Here is a 17,267-nt window from a genome sequence, read left to right on the forward strand (position 1 = left end):
AACAAAAAAACAAACAAACAAACAAACAAAAAAAAAAACCCAAAAAAAGAGAAAAAGCCAATGCAAAAAGGTGATGTGGAGAATATTAAATAACAGCAAAATTGTATGCCCGGTGTCACAACTGAGAATAAAAGCACATTGAGATGGCTTGCTGTGCTCAGGACATGAAGTTCTACAGTATTTTAGCTTTATGAGCTTCGAAAAGTCAGCTTTGTGAGACTTAAAAAATGAGAAATAATTTTGAAAAGCTCTGAGTTTTATTTTTAGTATGGTTTCCTCTAAGACAAGTTTTCCTATGAGTAAGGTACCACATTTGATGAGCCAGGCAGTGTAGTTACAAACCCGCTGCCTTAGTATCAGGATATACAGTCAATAATTTCATGCTGGGATTCCCAGGGGGTCTTTTCATTAAGATATACTGAGCCCAGAGGTAGTTCAGGAGCCCACCTTATCTCATTGCTAGGATCTTCCAAAGCTAAATTTGTCTGAAATATAGAGAGAAGCCATTCCTTCCTGTCCCTCCTCCCTGTCTATAACCCTTGTCTGTCTCCAAACGTGCAAATTTACAGCCCAGCGAGTTAGTGCATTTTAGTAGAACCCATGCTAATGAAAGATGTCAAATACCTTTGTGAAGATGTCCATAAAACTGCCACAACATTGCCCATCAATTTTCACTCACAGCAGTGCAAACTGAGTATTCTGCTGTCCTCCCAGTCCCACCAGCACCAGCTTGGAGCCGTCGGTAGGGCTGTGGCAGTGCATACCCAGCAGGAGAGTCTGGCTTTAAATGTGACAGGCACGCCTCTTCTTACAGTAATTCTGAAGGGGCTTTTGGCCAACTGACTTCAATTAAATCCACCCTTTTTGCATCAATGATAGTAAATGGGGATCCAAGCAAATGCTTTCTAAAAGCTCTTCAGTGCTTTACCTAAGAAAAGAGTAATTGAGAACAAAGGTTCAGCCCGTCCAGATCTGTCATCAGAATAACTATCCGCCCGTACTTAGGCGACAAACATAAAATGACAAATACGTATCTTCTTTGAAATACCCTCTCAGCCTCAGGTTTGAGATGTATACAGTCATGATCACCTCCTTCTCTTTGTCTAAAGCGGAAAAAGAGAGATAACTCTAATGTACACTTGTATCTTTAGAACGATAACTTGAGCTGGTGAAAAGCTGCACACTTTTGATGTACAGATATCTGGTGCTGGCGCTACCCTGTAATTTCTATACCCGTAAGGGGCAGGCAAGGATAACGGAAACACTGGTGGAATTTGACTGTTTTTAAGCAAACCCAAGAGGACTTACATGACAGGGAGCAGGGGGAACTGGAGAGACATTGTTCCATGTGTATTGGTTTAAAGTTGGCCTGGTTTCTCAATTATTATCTTTGCACAGGTCTTGCTAATGCAGTGTTTAATGGCCGAAGCAGTGCGATATTTTACAGAAGCAACGGAAAAATCAGCAGAGACCTCACCAATATCATATTTGGCTTTCGAACTAGGGACACTGACGTGATACTGCTGTACGCGGAGAAGGAGCCAGAGTTTGTTACTATCAGTATTCACAACTCCAAATTACTCTTTCAATTGCAAAGTGGCAACAGCTTTTATAAGCTGACCCTTGCTAGTTCACTGCCTGTGAGTGATGGGAAATGGCACCAAGTGATGGTCTCTATGGTAGAGCCCCTGTCCCAGTTCTCTAGGTGGCACATTGATATAGACAACAAGAAAGACACTGCAACTAGCACAACTGCCACAGGAAGCCTCAACTTTTTAAGAGAAGAGACAGACATCTATGTGGCTGACAGGGCTTTTGACAGTTTGGATGGCCTGCGAGGATGTATGAGCACCATAGAAATCAGTGGCATTTATCTCTCGTACTTCGAAAACGCTGACATCCCTACTAAAAAACCTCAAGAGGAGCAATTTCTCAAAATATCTGCAAACCCTGCTCTTACTGGATGTTTGCAGGCAGATTTCTGCAGCTCAGATCCCTGCATGCATGAGGGGCTATGTGAAGACTTCTATACTTCCTACCATTGCATATGTCCCAAAGGATGGACTGGCACTCATTGCGAAGTCAACATCGATGAATGCTCTTCAAACCCTTGCATTCATGGAAACTGCACTGATGGCATCACCTCTTATGAGTGCAGTTGTGAACCTGGTTACAGAGGGGTAAACTGTGAAGAGGACATAGACAACTGCCGTGGCCACCAGTGTGCAAATGGGGCCACTTGCGTTGACGGGATTAATGGATATTCTTGCCTGTGTGCTGCTAACTTCACTGGAAAATTTTGCAGGTACTATAAACAAGACAGATCCATATAATCTTGTCAGGTTTCTTCTGAGTTATTACATCACTAATGTCTCCATTTTAAACACAGATGTTATGCATCCATCTATATTTCAACCATGGCTGCAGAATTATTATAAAGAGTCTGCAGTATAGAAAACTGTACAGATCAATTAGATGTGGACCCAGGCAGTGGAGAGCAGGCAGCTCAGGCAGCGACTGGTGAGGCAAGGCGGCAGGGAACAAGGCACAGCCCCACTGCCCAGCTCTACTCCAGCCTGGCTCCTGCAGCTCTCTGGTAACAGTATTACAAGTCTGCCAGAGCTCAGAGACATGCGTTACATCTTTGTCAGGAAAAAAGGACTTTAAGAGTTTTGAATCTCCAAACCTATACATTATTAGAGTAATAGAGCTCTAGAACTATAAGTAGAGAAATTCAGAGTTGGTGGTTAAGAGAAATAACAATGGAAGGGCTTGCAAAGACATTTTTCTCTCCACTGACAGTACCTTTTCTAGGAGGGTCTTTTCCTCCAGGCTTTCTCTCTCAGCCCAGCAGTTCTGGTGGCTGTAAACACCACACAGCCCACTCTTTCCATCACTTCTGAGACTCTTCGTATGCCTCTATTCTATTCTTCTCAGACACTCCTCTGTAAAAGCTACAGGCTCTTCCCTGGCCTGTCTCTCCTTTAATTGCCCTTCTCTGCACACCATAAACTTCTCCCTTCTCAGCATGTCCCATTGCTCTCAGAGAAGGCAAAAGCCTCTTTATCCTCCAGAGGACTCCAGAAAACCCAGTCTGCTGCAGCCTGAAGGATGTAGATAGGCAATTGTCTTCATCCTACCCAACCACAGTCTTTTAGGCTATAATTACACAAACGCCAATTTTTGTTGAGTTTTTTTTTTTTTTAGTGGTGAGGACATCCTGAGATTTGAAGATGCCTTATATTGGCCTGATATGGTCTTTCTTCTATGCTAGGTCTCTCTGAACTCTTCTACTAAGTTGTCCCAGTATCACATAGAGCCACATCAGTAATGTAGGTAGAGTGTTGTCCCTTTCTTTCTTTTTTCTTTTTTTTTTTTTTTTGCTTGCTAAGAAGTGAATCATTCACTTGCCAGTAAATACTTGGGAAAGGCCAAATTCAACAAATTTAAAAAAATAAGCAAAACATGAAAAACCTCAGTTCCTGCTGTCTTTCCTTTGGGTGATACCCCAGCCAGTAACAATGTTGGTCCCCACTTCAGTTGCTGCCTGCCACCAACTATAAGCACCCCAAGTACCGCAGGCAACAGGCATGTCAGTGCATACAGATGTGAGGTTTCCTTTCCAAGGAGGCACTAAGTATGTGCAGCCCTGAAATTGTGTTCATTTACAGGTAAAATGTAATGCCTTTCCCATTGGTATTGAGTAGTATTTGCCAGCAGGAGCACTGCTGGATATTATTTGGATACTAACAGTACTAGATTCTGCATTCAAATAACAAAATTGGAAGGACGATCTAAATATTTTCCACTAAAGCAGTGGACTAGAGTCAAATGAAAAGCTGAGAGAGCACGAGACCTCTAGAAACAAAGAATGTGCAAGTAACTGCCCTTGCCTTCTTATTTACCTAGATACAGAAGATTACCATACACAGTTTGTGGGAACGAAGAGAGAAACCTCACATGTTTCAACTATGGCAACTGTACTGACCTCAGCGGCGAGCTGGCATGTGTGTGCCTGCCAGGATTTGCTGGAGAACGGTGAGATGCTTCGCCCAGCAGATCTTTGCAGAGCAATTCTTCCAAAAGCTGTTCCAGAAGGGTCCAGAGGGTAATGGCCACAGGGGTTTTGACCTCCTGCAGAAATACATACAAAGCAGTTGTTTAGGTTCAGCAGTTCCTTGTTTGACTGACTTTGATGATCTGAAAGTATAGCAGCTTTACTTAGACAAAAATCACAAATCAATGCAGCAGGATTCGATCCAATATAGCACCATTAACTCCAGTGCAAGATATTTCTTAGCGTTATAAGCTTGCTTCTATTTGCCTGCTTTTGGGCTTCCATGCCTATTTTGTATATGACAAGCTAAAATGTTATCTTTCCATAGGTGGGGACACATAAACACACATATTCTGCTCATATATAAAAATCAGACATGAATATACAAAGCTGTTTCATTTTCACATGCATGTGCTGAGAATATGCAATCTGTTCTTTCACAGGGATGGTATGAGATGAAATACCTGGTGGTATTGCAGTTTGTTACTTTCTTACTGAATGCTGAAACATGAAAACTAAACTCTTATTTCAAAAAGAAGTTAAGAGATACTTCTTACGTGTTATAGTTCAGCCTGAAACAGAGGGGCCTTCCTCCCAGTGAAATTTGTGTCTGGTAGCATACTGTCGCAATTCACACTTACCATGATAACATTCTACAAACAGCTCTGGAGCAGGGAGGCCTGACAGCCTCAGGGCATTTAGGTGCTGTAGAAATGTAGGAAGACATTGTCCCAGTCATAATATAGTCTGAAAAAGTAAGGGCACCTTTTTGGATAGGACAATGGAAATACTGTATGTGCTTTTAGTGAAATTAGCATTACACCAGAGTGTGATATCCAAAAGTTCAACAGGATCAAGGTATGCTGGCTCTGCAAATCCAAAGAAGTTTTCAACAAAAGGTTTTCTTTCAAAAACTTATTAACCCACTGATCTTTTGCAAACAGTACAGTAAACTATAAAGGATAGATGAAAATTTCTACCTGCTCAATCTACAGTGTAGTTGGCAGACAAGTCTGCTTGTACTGTTTCACTCAGCCAGAAGGTGTGTGTACCACCTCACAATATTAAAAAAAAAAAAAAAAGAAGAAGAAGAAAAAAGATTATTAAAAAGTAAAAGCATATTTTTAGACACTTCTTTGCTATGTATATTCCTTGGGACTTCAAAGTAGGTAGAAAGTACATTTCCCTTCTTCCTTCCCCTGCCAGGCAACTTGCTAACTGCAGCTTTGGGAATGAGCCTTCCTCACATCCATCCCACTGGCTGGCAATAATCTCTATTTTATGATTCCCATGATTCTCATATTGAACAGCAGCCTTGTACCAAGCGTGCTGCACTTTAACTGACTGTCGCAGCAAGGCGTTCTTCTCCAATGTCTAAAATGGACTATTTGTCCTCTTTTCCTCCAGGCTGCCAAACCATAAACCAGTAGTACTCCCATGCTTGTAGAACTTAGTACATCAAATGAGAAACTGTCACCTCTTCTTTTTTTCAGAACGAATGCAAATGTATCAGTTAATAAGTAACCAAAACTCTTTGTATATTTATGTGTTAGATTGATAAAGCAGGCTTTTTCCTTTAAGACAGTATTTCAAACCCTCAGAAAGCCACTGATGCACAGTATGCAGAAAATAGTATCCTTCTCTGCCAATCTTGGGATCACAAAAAAAGAGCCCAATAAACTTAACAGGCAGAAAGGAAAATGTGAAAGGTTATTCTTCATTAAAGGAGATATAGCTGTCTCTTGAAAACAAAGTTTTCATTCAGTTCAGGCCAGGATTTTCAAAATTACCTAAGGAGTTAGGCTTTTAAGTGTCCTGAGACTCAGTTGGGTTCAGGTGCCTAATTCCCTGAAAGATTTGGGGAGTTGTGTTGTGGGGGTTTTATTTGCATAGGTAAGTTCATAGCTATACGATTTTTATACAATGCACAAATACTTTAATTTAGCTTTGGGAGTATATGAATATAATTTACTATTGAAGGGAATGGTTGAAACACTTTAGAGATTAAAAAAGAAAATCAGATAAAATGTGTAATATAAAGAACTTCTTTTCTCTAATGGAACACTAAAAATGCATTACATGGTTGTGAATATGACTGAACAAAGCAATTCCTTAAAATTCAGCGGGTGTTTCTCACATTCTTCTTCAAGAATAAACCTGCTTTTTTATCTGGAAAGATTAGGATTAACTGTTAGCACTATTTGAAATAATGGAGCAGTGAATTGAAAGAGAACATTGTCAGAGCAGAAAATCACCAGATCATTGCTAGTTGTCAGACAATCTCACACATCCCTCATTAACGTGCAGTTTGTTGTCTTGAGAAATTATGAGAACTCCAATTTCCTTTATGACCAGAATTAACTCAAAAACATTTAGCAATACATATTTAAGCTTAAAGACCTGTGCTGCACCATTTTCACCATTGTTGGGGCCCATCACAGAGAGTCCAAGTAGGATATTATGCTGGGATCTATTGGCATTTTGAATTGGGGGTGGGGGGGTGGGGGGGAAGCAGGTGAATATTCCCAGGAGCTCTCAGCTGGGAAAAACATGCATTTGTTTGACTTGCATCCAGACTCCTGAGAAGGAAAATGTGCCTTCAGCTCCCGGGAACAATGAAAATGAATAAGCAAGCTGTCAGCAGGACTTGTGCGAGGTCCAGCTCTGAAATCATACACAAACTTTCATTTCACCTTGCTAAGCACCATTAACCATGAAATGCTTTACAGAGTTGAAATTTCCAGCGTAACTTTTTGTGTTCGAAAAGAATACAGGAAGTGCAGGATTTGAGTGTGGCTAATCAGGTAGTTAATAAAATCATAAACACATGTGGAAATAAACCACAGGTTTCAAATAGAGCATCCTCCTCTTCCGTCCTCCAAAAGCTTCTGAATTGAAAATGCACCTGTTGTATGCATTTGGCTTGTGGTTTGAGATGCTCACTGCTTGCAGTCTTTCTTTAGGTGTGAGAAGGATGTTGACGAGTGCAGCTCCAACCCGTGCCTGCACGGGGGCCTCTGCCAGGACCTGCTCAACAAGTACCACTGCCTCTGCGACGTGAACTATGCTGGAGACCGCTGTGAGATAGATGTAAGCGACCTCTCCTTTTTTGTCTCTTTACTGTTGTGGCAGAATCTGTTTCAGCTTCTCTCCTATCTTATTCTACGCATGGATGACGATCCAGCAGTCGAGTGGGGTGAACAGGAAGAGTATTAAGCAGGCTTTAAACTTTTGTATTTTAATGCAGCAGAAGATGCCTTGACCAAACAGCTTAGCAAAGCAATACAAACATCAGTGTTTTAAAAGCTGTTTTATATTTCTTTGAACAATTTCCTATGCGTTGCTTTGAATCTGGTTGGATTCTTTCACTTAATTTTAGAACAATCTGCTAGCAGATCTTAAAATGTTTCATCCCAGCTCCACCAGAGCATTTCACCGCATACACACTGCCAGTGGGCAACAGCGGGACACGCCAGCAGGCAGTACATACTAATGAGAACTGTCAGATTTACCAGTAGGGACATGCAAGCCCTACTGCAATGAGTGGCGAAGACCCACTGCCTTCAATAAAGGTAATTTTCCTTTAAATCTTACAGATGGTCACTATCTTAGCACCACATACCATGTTCATTGCTGAGTTTTTAGCAGTTAAGTCTCACATCTGTGAAATCACATTGGATATTTTGGGATAATGAGATAATGGCTTGGATTAGCAATTGGGAATATGCTGAGGACACTCTCACATCCATTTGAATTAGTGTCAATCCTGCAGTGATATCACTAATCCTGAATCTCTACTCCAGTAGCCCGTACACCTCCAATATATTATACTGAGATAAAATACAGCTGTCTTGATCTTCATCATGAATCCTCTTTCAAGAAAGGCCCAGTAAGTATATCAGACTATGAAAATCACGGAGTAGTTGTTTATTCAAAGGTTTCTACAACTTAGTAAATCAATGTTATCCATCAATAATTCTGAGCATCATCAGACAAATATATGAGATTTTTCCTTCTTAGGAAGCAAACAGGGTAATTCAATTGAACGCTTGTCCATGGATTCTTTAAAGAATGAAAATAAGGGGCCTAAAAAATATGAGTACGTGAGGTTCAGCAAAAAATATTACAGGAAAATATCTGTATAGTTGCCTTTGGGAGTGTAGACACAAATGAAGTACATTGTTAAATACAAAATAGTAGTAAAAAGTGAGTTTTTGTTTTTCTGAACAACTCGTTAAGGCAAAAATAATTTACAAATGGTGCAACCATTTCTTTGGGCATTCGAGATCGTATTTGTATACATTCTGTACGCCTCTTACCTTGAGTGATGATTCAAAGAACGACTAAGTATAACGTGGTGTTTTATTATTAAGTGATATGGCATGTAGCAGAGTTATAGCAAAGACTAACATTATATACTAACACTATACAAGGTTTTATGACTGCAGAGAGAACAGCTGATCTTTTGCAGAAGTCCTTGAGCCCACTGATATGTTTCCCCCACGTTAAACCTGACCCCATTTCTTCAGTCCTACCCAGCTTGCTGTGGGTTGGACTTGGAGGGCTCGTGAAGAGCAAATCCCACCTTTAATTCTACAGTTGCATTAAGACACCTTAAAATGTGTATAAGCGAGACATTAAGGTTCCCATTTTGGCACAGCAGGATATAGCAGAAGTCACTGCCTGGGGATCAAACCTCAATTTTTTTATTTCCTGCCTTTCATAAATGTCCTGAAGTTATTTTTTTTAATATCATTTAGTGCATAATTGCAGCAACACTCATGTTATTAAAAAACGTACTCCTATTTTCAGAGGGAAAAATCCCGAACACACACATTGTTTCCACAAATTGTGGACAAAATCATGATTAATCCCTGTGGTATGTCACATATTCCTGTCTCGAGCACCTGCCTTGGTATGAAAACTGAAGCACAATATAATTACTTACAATAATTGTATTACATAAGCATAACTTCTCTGCTGTCTTTACCATACCAGTAAAAGTGATTTGGGTTGTCTTGTTAATCTCTTTAAAATAAAGATAGTAAAAAGATATTTTTTTTTTAAATGGTTCGGCTAAACAATCCTTTCCTCTTTGTAAGCAATCAATAAACACAAGATGGGAATGCATGTTCCAGCACTAGGATGAAATTAATGTCGCAGTGTCAGATACAAAACTGTATACTCTATCAGAGGTAGGGCTTAGTTTTCTTGCTGGGAATCGTATGTAATATTGTGAATGATATAACACAGGCAAAGACAACAAAACAAAACCAAACTGGATATCTTTTTTCCAACGAAAATACAGTTTTTGAAAATTGTTTTTTACTCCAGATAAATACTGTAGTCAATCTTACAGTGTCAGAGGAAAAGATTATTTTTTTTTTATTAAATCAATATTTGTGTGAAGTGTTTGCATTTTGGTTTAATATTTTAAAGTAAGACAAACCAAAATGAAAACATTCACCTTATTTTGAGTTAAAATGTCAATTTTATTTCATATGGAGAAATTTAAAATAATAAACAGGATATTATGTTGGATATAATATTCCAAACTGTAATTTAATCATAGCTAAAAATGTTACTTGGTTCAGTATTATTGAAATGAAAAATGAAAAATTCAAACACAAGTACTTGAAATAAAAGCTATCATATCATTTTAGAAAGCAAAGAAATAAGAAAGTTTGAAAATTCAAATGAAAAAACTGATATTACTAACCAAAGCTGTTCAAATCAAGTTTTTTAACAAATTTAAAATTAAGAAAACCACAATAAATTTTGGGGGGTAGTTTCTCACTGGGTTTAGTTCAGCTCCCACTTAAGTAAGTTGAACTACTATGTACTTTAAAGACTATATGCTACAGGATATACTACAACAAGCAAAAATTTCACCCTGATATTAATGTTGAAGAAAACTAGAAAGCAATACATGTAATAACACTGTCTGACATACTATAGCTATATGCGTAATACAAAAAACCCCAAAGAATAAATCTGTATAGAGATTCCAAAACTCTTTATCTTCAATAGTAGACACTTGATATAAGAGTGTCCATACAATATTAAATACAGGTTTTATATGGATTTACAGCAGTATGCAAGTTACTAATCTAGAATATGTTAGCAGAGTATAGGTTCACTCTTTCTTTCACTGAATACATACCTGTAATTGAATTCTTTCCTTTCTCTAATGCCTTGTCATCATGAAACATCCCCTGACTTCAGAAATGCTGCTCCTTTCTTCTTTGTACTTCTGTATTCTCAACCACATTGTGCACGCGTACATAACTTTCCTACCTTTATACACAAAATAAACCTTCTGCCTTTGTCTCTATATGTCTGCTCCTCATTTTCTGCTAATGACTCTATGCATTCGCTTTAAGTGTGCCATGTTTTCTGAACATTTGCACTTCACAGGTACTTCCCACAAGGAGTAAGGTTGCATCTTTCCCATGTGTTCCCAGGAGCACTGACAGTGCAGGGCCTGGCAGCAGCTTCCCAGGGAAGTGGTTCAGCCGCTCAGACCACTTCAGCTGCACTCACGGGTGATGACCTCTGCTGGGTACCTCTCGGTACCTTACGGAGCACAACTAAACACACATGCCCCCCGATCAACAGTTCAGAGAGGAAAGGGCTTTATCCACATGGCTTAAAGTGCCTCTCATTACTTGGGTCCTCCTTACGTCCTGTCAGTGCTTACACAGCCGTTGGCCGTGACAAGGTCTCTGATGGCATTTTGCTGGGTCAATCCCTTCCACTGAGCTACCATAGCCCATAGGCTGGACCTGTCCCACGCACAGGTCTTCCAGCACATCCAGTGGAACACAGACTTAATATTTCTAGATTAAAAGATTAAAAAATAAAGAAACAAATGCCAGATTAATTAAAATAACTTTCTTGAATATAGCTTTTTAAAAAAGAAATGCAGGTGCAAGACATTTAAAGGGAAAGAGTTATAGAAGCAAACATGAAAAACACAGCTGGATGAATAATCACACTGATTTTTTTGCAAAACATACAATTGCTAAGATTTTTTAGAACTCAAGGGGTTAATAAAGTCATTATCCATGTCTAATATTAAGGTATAACAGCAAGGTCTTCATACATCTCCAGTGTTGCAATTTTATTGCAATTTTTTTGATACTTGATTTTTTTATTTAGAACACAAACTCCCAGACAAGTTTCATGGTTTTGTGAAAATCTCAGTATTCATGGAGAAAAAAAAAAAAAAAAAAGACAGTATAAAAAAAAGGATCATACCACTTTGGGTGTTAAGAAGAGCTTGGAAAACCATGATCTCGATATGCTTAGAATTAGAGGAGGTATATAAGACATGCAAATGAAAGAAAGTAAACAAACAAGGTCGTGATTTTTGGAGGTATAGCTTGTGATGCTGAATACTGATACTATCTGTAATGGATCCCTCTGTATTTTGATACTAAGATTCAAATTGTTTTTCAGATGCCAGTGACTATCATTCAGAAATACAGGTAATGAGAAGTAACAGTGTTAGGGCTTGAGGCAGAATTAAGATTTCTGAAAAGAGGGGAAAGACAGCAGTGATAGAGGTACTGGAAGGGAGAGAAAAGGGATTTACATGAGCTGTGGGGTGAATGAAAGTGTAGTCTTTAATGTGTTTGGCAAATACATGACAGTTATTTCACTGAAGAAGTATTCACAGGGAATGACAGATTTGCTTTATTGACCATAGTTCCTACTTCTAACTCTTAAAAAACAGGCTCTGACTGATCCTCCTCTGCAGGTGCTTTTATGCAATTTGGACTCTGCCAGCAGTCTCCTATCACAACCCTAACTACAAAGAGCCCATGTGTTTGTGAATTTGAAAATATCCTTGATGTTGTATGTTTATTTGGACTCTCTTACTCCAAGAACTTTTAATTTTTAAGAAACTAGATCCAATGCTCAATTTACTGAGTGCATGTGACTACATGCAGTGAAACTGAAAACAGGAGGAAAATCTGCTTCAAACTGGCAGTGCTGAAATCAGGTTTCATTCCTTCATTGCAAATATTTTTCCTGGCCTGAGAGTCAAAAGTTCATCCAAAGGGACACCTTACTTGTATCTATTAACTTTTAGCACCTGAATTCACATAATAATATCTTGAGTTTGTAATTATCTCTAAAAATAAGGAAACTTTTGTTGGCAATAAAAAAAATCTTCACAATTTCTACTTCAAGGACCACAAAGCATAGTTCTCAGAACTATAAACTAAGAAGGCAACAAAAAACTCTAGTAAGTCTTCTGTGTTAGATTACTATTACCTGAAATAGACCTCCAAAGACAGAAAAAAAGAAACAAAGCGCAGAGACTGGTTGGTCACGTTACTTTGAGTTTCAAGAGTGCCCTGAGGCCCCATTAGACTCAGGAGCACATCCTGCTAGTGCTGAGTTCTGCTTGTGCTCGCAAAAGGCAGGTGCTTCCCTGCACCGACGGGCCAACAGCTCCATCTGTACTTTGAAATTGTTTCCTGAACCAGCTGCACCTGTGGGACAGCACTTCCTACCAAAGCACACCCTCTCCTGTTGCGCATGTGAATATACATGAAACTCGAAATTGGCGGTGGATTTTCATGCCCCAGAATTAAAGTTCTGGTTAAGGTAGCTCCTGCTGTGTGCTCTGATGTGCACCACTGCTGCTTTCATACCCTCTTCCAGCTAGTAGCATTCCATCCTCCCGGGTGCAAGGACAAGCATCATGCACCGGAGGTTATGATTCACAGTTAATGTAATTAAAAATACACTGATAAGCATGTAAGATACGTTCAATATTGAATCTAAATTCAATAAAACTCTCTCAGGCTTCCATAGCACAGACATACAGAATTTTGATTGAATTACTTTACAACGATTAACTAATGTATTCATTAACTGCAAGGGTTAGTAATATGAATGTAGCAAAAGATACTTAATTACAATAATTAATGCCTGGTGATTCATGAATAATGCATTCCATAGCTATTTACATATTCAGACTTATGAGGGTATTAATGGATAATTATCATTTGACTGAAAGATGTGGACATCGGGAATGTAACAATGACACCATTTTCCCACAATCTCACTGTGGCTTTACCTGTTTGTCTTGCTCTTGTATACCTCTATCTTGCCGCTATACACAGAAATATAAACAGTATTTTATTTTCAAGACCTGTAGAGCAATATAATGGCAAATACAGTCATGCAGGTTAGTTTTCATGCTGCACCACTTCTGAGCCAGTACTCTCATCAGTTTATGCCCTGAGGTTGTAAAACAATTTAGAAGACTTTTAGGATATTATTTGAAAAGGGAAAAACAATGTTTCACCTCCTTTTTCCAGTAGAAAATGTCTCAAACATTAGGAGATGGAGTGCAAGTGCAGCATTAGCATTCTGCTTCTTCAAATGTAAAAAATAGAAACAAAAAGTTCCAAAGACTTTTACACACTTGTAAGGGAAAGTATTTGTTGAAAGAACTTTGCTGTCTTTGTCATCAGCATATAGTTGTTCTTGCCCTGAACTTATGCTCTTTCCTATCGCAGATAGTTAAGACACTTCCATACTTCAGACTTTGTTCACTTGTGACACTAGGGTACCAGTATTGCCACCTTCAATCTGGACAAATGATTCTGCTCTAGACGGATGGCATTTATGCCCCAACACACAGATTTCAGCGTCCATGAAAGTAGATAAGTCGCTAGCCCTCCCAGGCTTGGAGGAGACTTTAAGAGCCACAGAAAGGCGCGCACCCCCCCCCCCCCCCCCAATTATTTTAAAAAAATATTTTTATCTTAATATATAATTGTTTTAAGGCAATATAATTATTATTATTATTAACCTAAGCTTGAATGCTCAGTGTTGACAACACTAAGACAATAATATTTAGCTGCCAGCCTCAGGAGTGTGGTAAAATGCTGAAGTAGAGCTTGGTAAGTCAAGTGAAACTGGGAAGGGCTACCACCCCCATTTTCAGACAAGCCACTCACTGTTTCTCCACAGCATCAGCTGAGGAGCTGTGGTTGCTCTGTGTCACTGGAAAGCTTATACCAGTGGTCATAACCTGCAGAATGTGAACAGAGGGTCTCCCCATATGTGGGGGTCAGCTCCAGGTTCCCCTCGTGGTGTGGCTGAGCAACTCATGACTCCAGGCAGCCAGATGACATCCCCAAGACATTGGGGAGCATCAGACATGTCTTAGTAAGTGAGCACATTTTTACCTCCTGTGACTTTGGTCTTCTCCAGTGTTCTCACAGCCTGTTGAAAGAGACGAATATGTACAGTAAAATATTTTCAAAATTAAATCATTTTGCTGAAATTCCCTGTCCTGCATAGCTAACTCCACTGTTGAGGTCCTTACCTCACACCCCATAAAATCAGAGGTATGTAAAACCACTCACTCACATGATTGAAAATCATCCTGAAGCTGGCAGTGCTTGAGGCCAAAGGAGGGAACTGAACCCCTGTTCAGAACTGATGCCCTCAGCCTCCAGCAACCGCAGTCGGCACAGCCAGCCCATGGCACGCTCCTGCCGGCTTTCTTTCCCAAGTGGGGAGCAAGCCATGGGTCAGAAGAACTGTCAGTGAGCAGAAGCCAGCTCTCACCTATCAGCGTTCTTGATGCCCCTAAGATCTAGGCAGGGAGCAGACCGTGGGAAAGACATAAGCCGTCTGGTCAGTATAACCTACGTGACATAAGGCTGCTGCCAGGAGCGTAAAGGGTATTCCCTGATACTCCTGAGTTACTCTCTGTAGCACCTTACTTCAAGAAAACCCTCATCATGTCAACCATTTGGAGAAAAGGGCTGTCCAGCACCAGTAACGATGATTAGTTTGATGATACAGTCTGATGATAGGTCATTGAAATAATATTATTTCGTCAACTGAAGCAAGTTTTTGCTATTATTATTAGCCTAGCAGAGCCAGTGTAACTGAGCTGGGGGAAAGATGGAATTTGTTTTCACGTAATTCGCGTGGTTGTAAGATCACCCACCGTGGCAGAACTGTTACCGCTGATGGTAGAGGCCAGAAAGCCCAGCTTTATTTCTGTGCCAGGTCAAACATGGGATAAGAACAAACACCTTTAGATTTGTACAATGAGCAGCTCTGCTTTGGAAGTAATTGGAAATGTCACAATGCCATTTTTACAGCTGTTTTTCAGAGCAGAACAACCTCTTAATATCCTTTGCTATTTTCTATTAGTCTGCATTCAGAACACAGGATTTAACTAAAACTTCTAAAAGGATATTGCAAGAAACACATTTAATATGTGTCATAACATAAGGTACAAAAACATCAGGATGTAAAGACAATAAGGTTATCTGACGTGTCTTAGCTGGGGAAGACAAGAAAGCTCCTCACAAGGCCAGCATTACTGCACGCATCAGTGAAAAACAGTTGAATATTTAATGTGTATGGCAAATTTAAGCAGAAAAGGGAGCCCAGATGACATATGACAGCATAACACTGCAGTATAGGAATCAGCTCAAGTACGGTATTCACATAACACGTTCAGTATTCAGACTAACACGTTTTGTCTGTATACCATCCTTTATGTTGCAATGGCATTGTTTTCCTTTTCTCACCTTCTGACGTTTTCCCTGTGGGCTCACATTCACATCACATGGGCATTTACTTCAGTCATTGCTCACTTTATAACACATTCATGCACTTCATGCCTGCATTGTTCAGATACTAATTTTTACATTTTTTTTCATACGGTTCTTGAGACTTAATGTTCTTTTTAATCTATTTTTTCTATCTTCAAATAATGCAAGACTGAGGCAAGGTATTCTGAAAGTTGCTTTAAAACAATTAACTCATAAATATAAAAATAATACTCTACTTTTACTTTTATTTCTTTTTCTTTTATTTCTTCTTTTTTTGGTAAGAGCAGGAACAAATACTCCTGTCTTTGAGTTATCCCTGTAGATAAAAAGTGTAACTCTGATCTCATCCTAAGAACTACCCAAATGCAAACAAACATTTTGGTAATTCTGGTATTTCACCGAATCACAGTATGGACAGGGCTGGAAGGCACCTCTGGAGACCTTCTTGTCCACCCCCCTGCTAAAGTAGGGTCACCTGGAGCAGGTTGCCCACAGTTGCGTCCAGGTGGGTTTTTAATGTCTCCAGAGAAGGAGAGTGGCCAGCCTCTCTGGGCAGCCTGTCCCACGGCTCCGTCACCCTGAAAGTGAAATAGTTGTTCCTCATATTCAGGTGGAACTTCCTCTGTTTGTGCCCGTTGTCCCTTGCCTGTCACTGGGCACCATGGAAATAGCCTGGCCCCATTTCTGACTATTGCTGTCATCTCATGTGGAAACTGCACATTTCCATTTGCTTCTTAAAATACAATTGGACCAAGGTGACCTGAAATGAAGCTCGTTCACAACCATTACAAGTAGAAATACCAAAAGATACTCACACCTTAGGTATGTTTATATATATATATAAAAATATATATATACACACACACACAAAGGATGCCAGATAAAGGGTAAATGTGGAGATTTACCAGGTACTACAGTTTAAGCCCTTCAGAAAATCTACCCATATTTATTCAGGCCTGGATGGGAACCATGGTCCTCAATTGCAGCCGCTACTTTATATACACAGTGATAGCGCTGTAGCTCCTTAATAGTGTTGACATATTAGCTCATAATAAATACGTCTTGTAGGCTAGTGTTAATGACTTAGAAACTAAGCATATGCTTAAGATTACTATCAAAGGTCTATGACATGACAGTGTTTCCAGACAAAACAAGGCCGACATGTTAGTCTGCCCACATGTCTCTTGATGAACTCTTAAAGTACATTCTTGTGCAGAGCATTTTTCAGTTCTTGTTATGAAATTCTCTACCTAATAATGTCTGAAAAAAAAATTTGCACTATTTACTAAGCTTATAGAATATTTTCCAGTAAAAGCAATAAAAATAATTCCTGTTTCTGAGGATCTGAGAAATATTTTTGTTTCCAAAGATCAGGAACACTTATCTGTTTTGATACAGAGAGCCATTTAAATGAGAGGCAGAGCTTGTTACACAAATCTCTAAGCTTTCTACCAAACTAACTGTGCACCAAATACAACAGTCCTTAAATGTATTCAAACAATATTTGTTAGAACAGATTATTCACTTTGAAAGAAGAATAAGAGCACTGAAATACAAAAGCCATGCAATACTGCTGTAATTCATTGGAAAGGACAGAAGAATCAGCA

The 17,267-nt window shown here is 39.4% G+C and overlaps 1 protein-coding gene across 2 annotated transcripts in view; it reads left to right on the forward strand.

Moving 5' to 3' along the window:
• CRB1 (crumbs cell polarity complex component 1) overlaps positions 1 to 17,267 on the forward strand; it is a 115,181-nt gene that overhangs the window by 77,393 nt on the left and 20,521 nt on the right. For both annotated transcript variants that reach the window (XM_037404485.1, XM_037404486.1), the window contains exons 9-11: positions 1,399 to 2,305; positions 3,910 to 4,038; positions 7,021 to 7,147. In XM_037404485.1, the coding sequence (XP_037260382.1) occupies positions 1,399 to 2,305; positions 3,910 to 4,038; positions 7,021 to 7,147 (1,163 nt within the window). The remainder of the gene's footprint in view (positions 1 to 1,398; positions 2,306 to 3,909; positions 4,039 to 7,020; positions 7,148 to 17,267) is intronic.

The sequence above is a fragment of the Falco rusticolus genome, chromosome 11, assembly GCF_015220075.1.
Source record: "Falco rusticolus isolate bFalRus1 chromosome 11, bFalRus1.pri, whole genome shotgun sequence".
Classification (NCBI taxonomy): domain Eukaryota; kingdom Metazoa; phylum Chordata; class Aves; order Falconiformes; family Falconidae; genus Falco; species Falco rusticolus.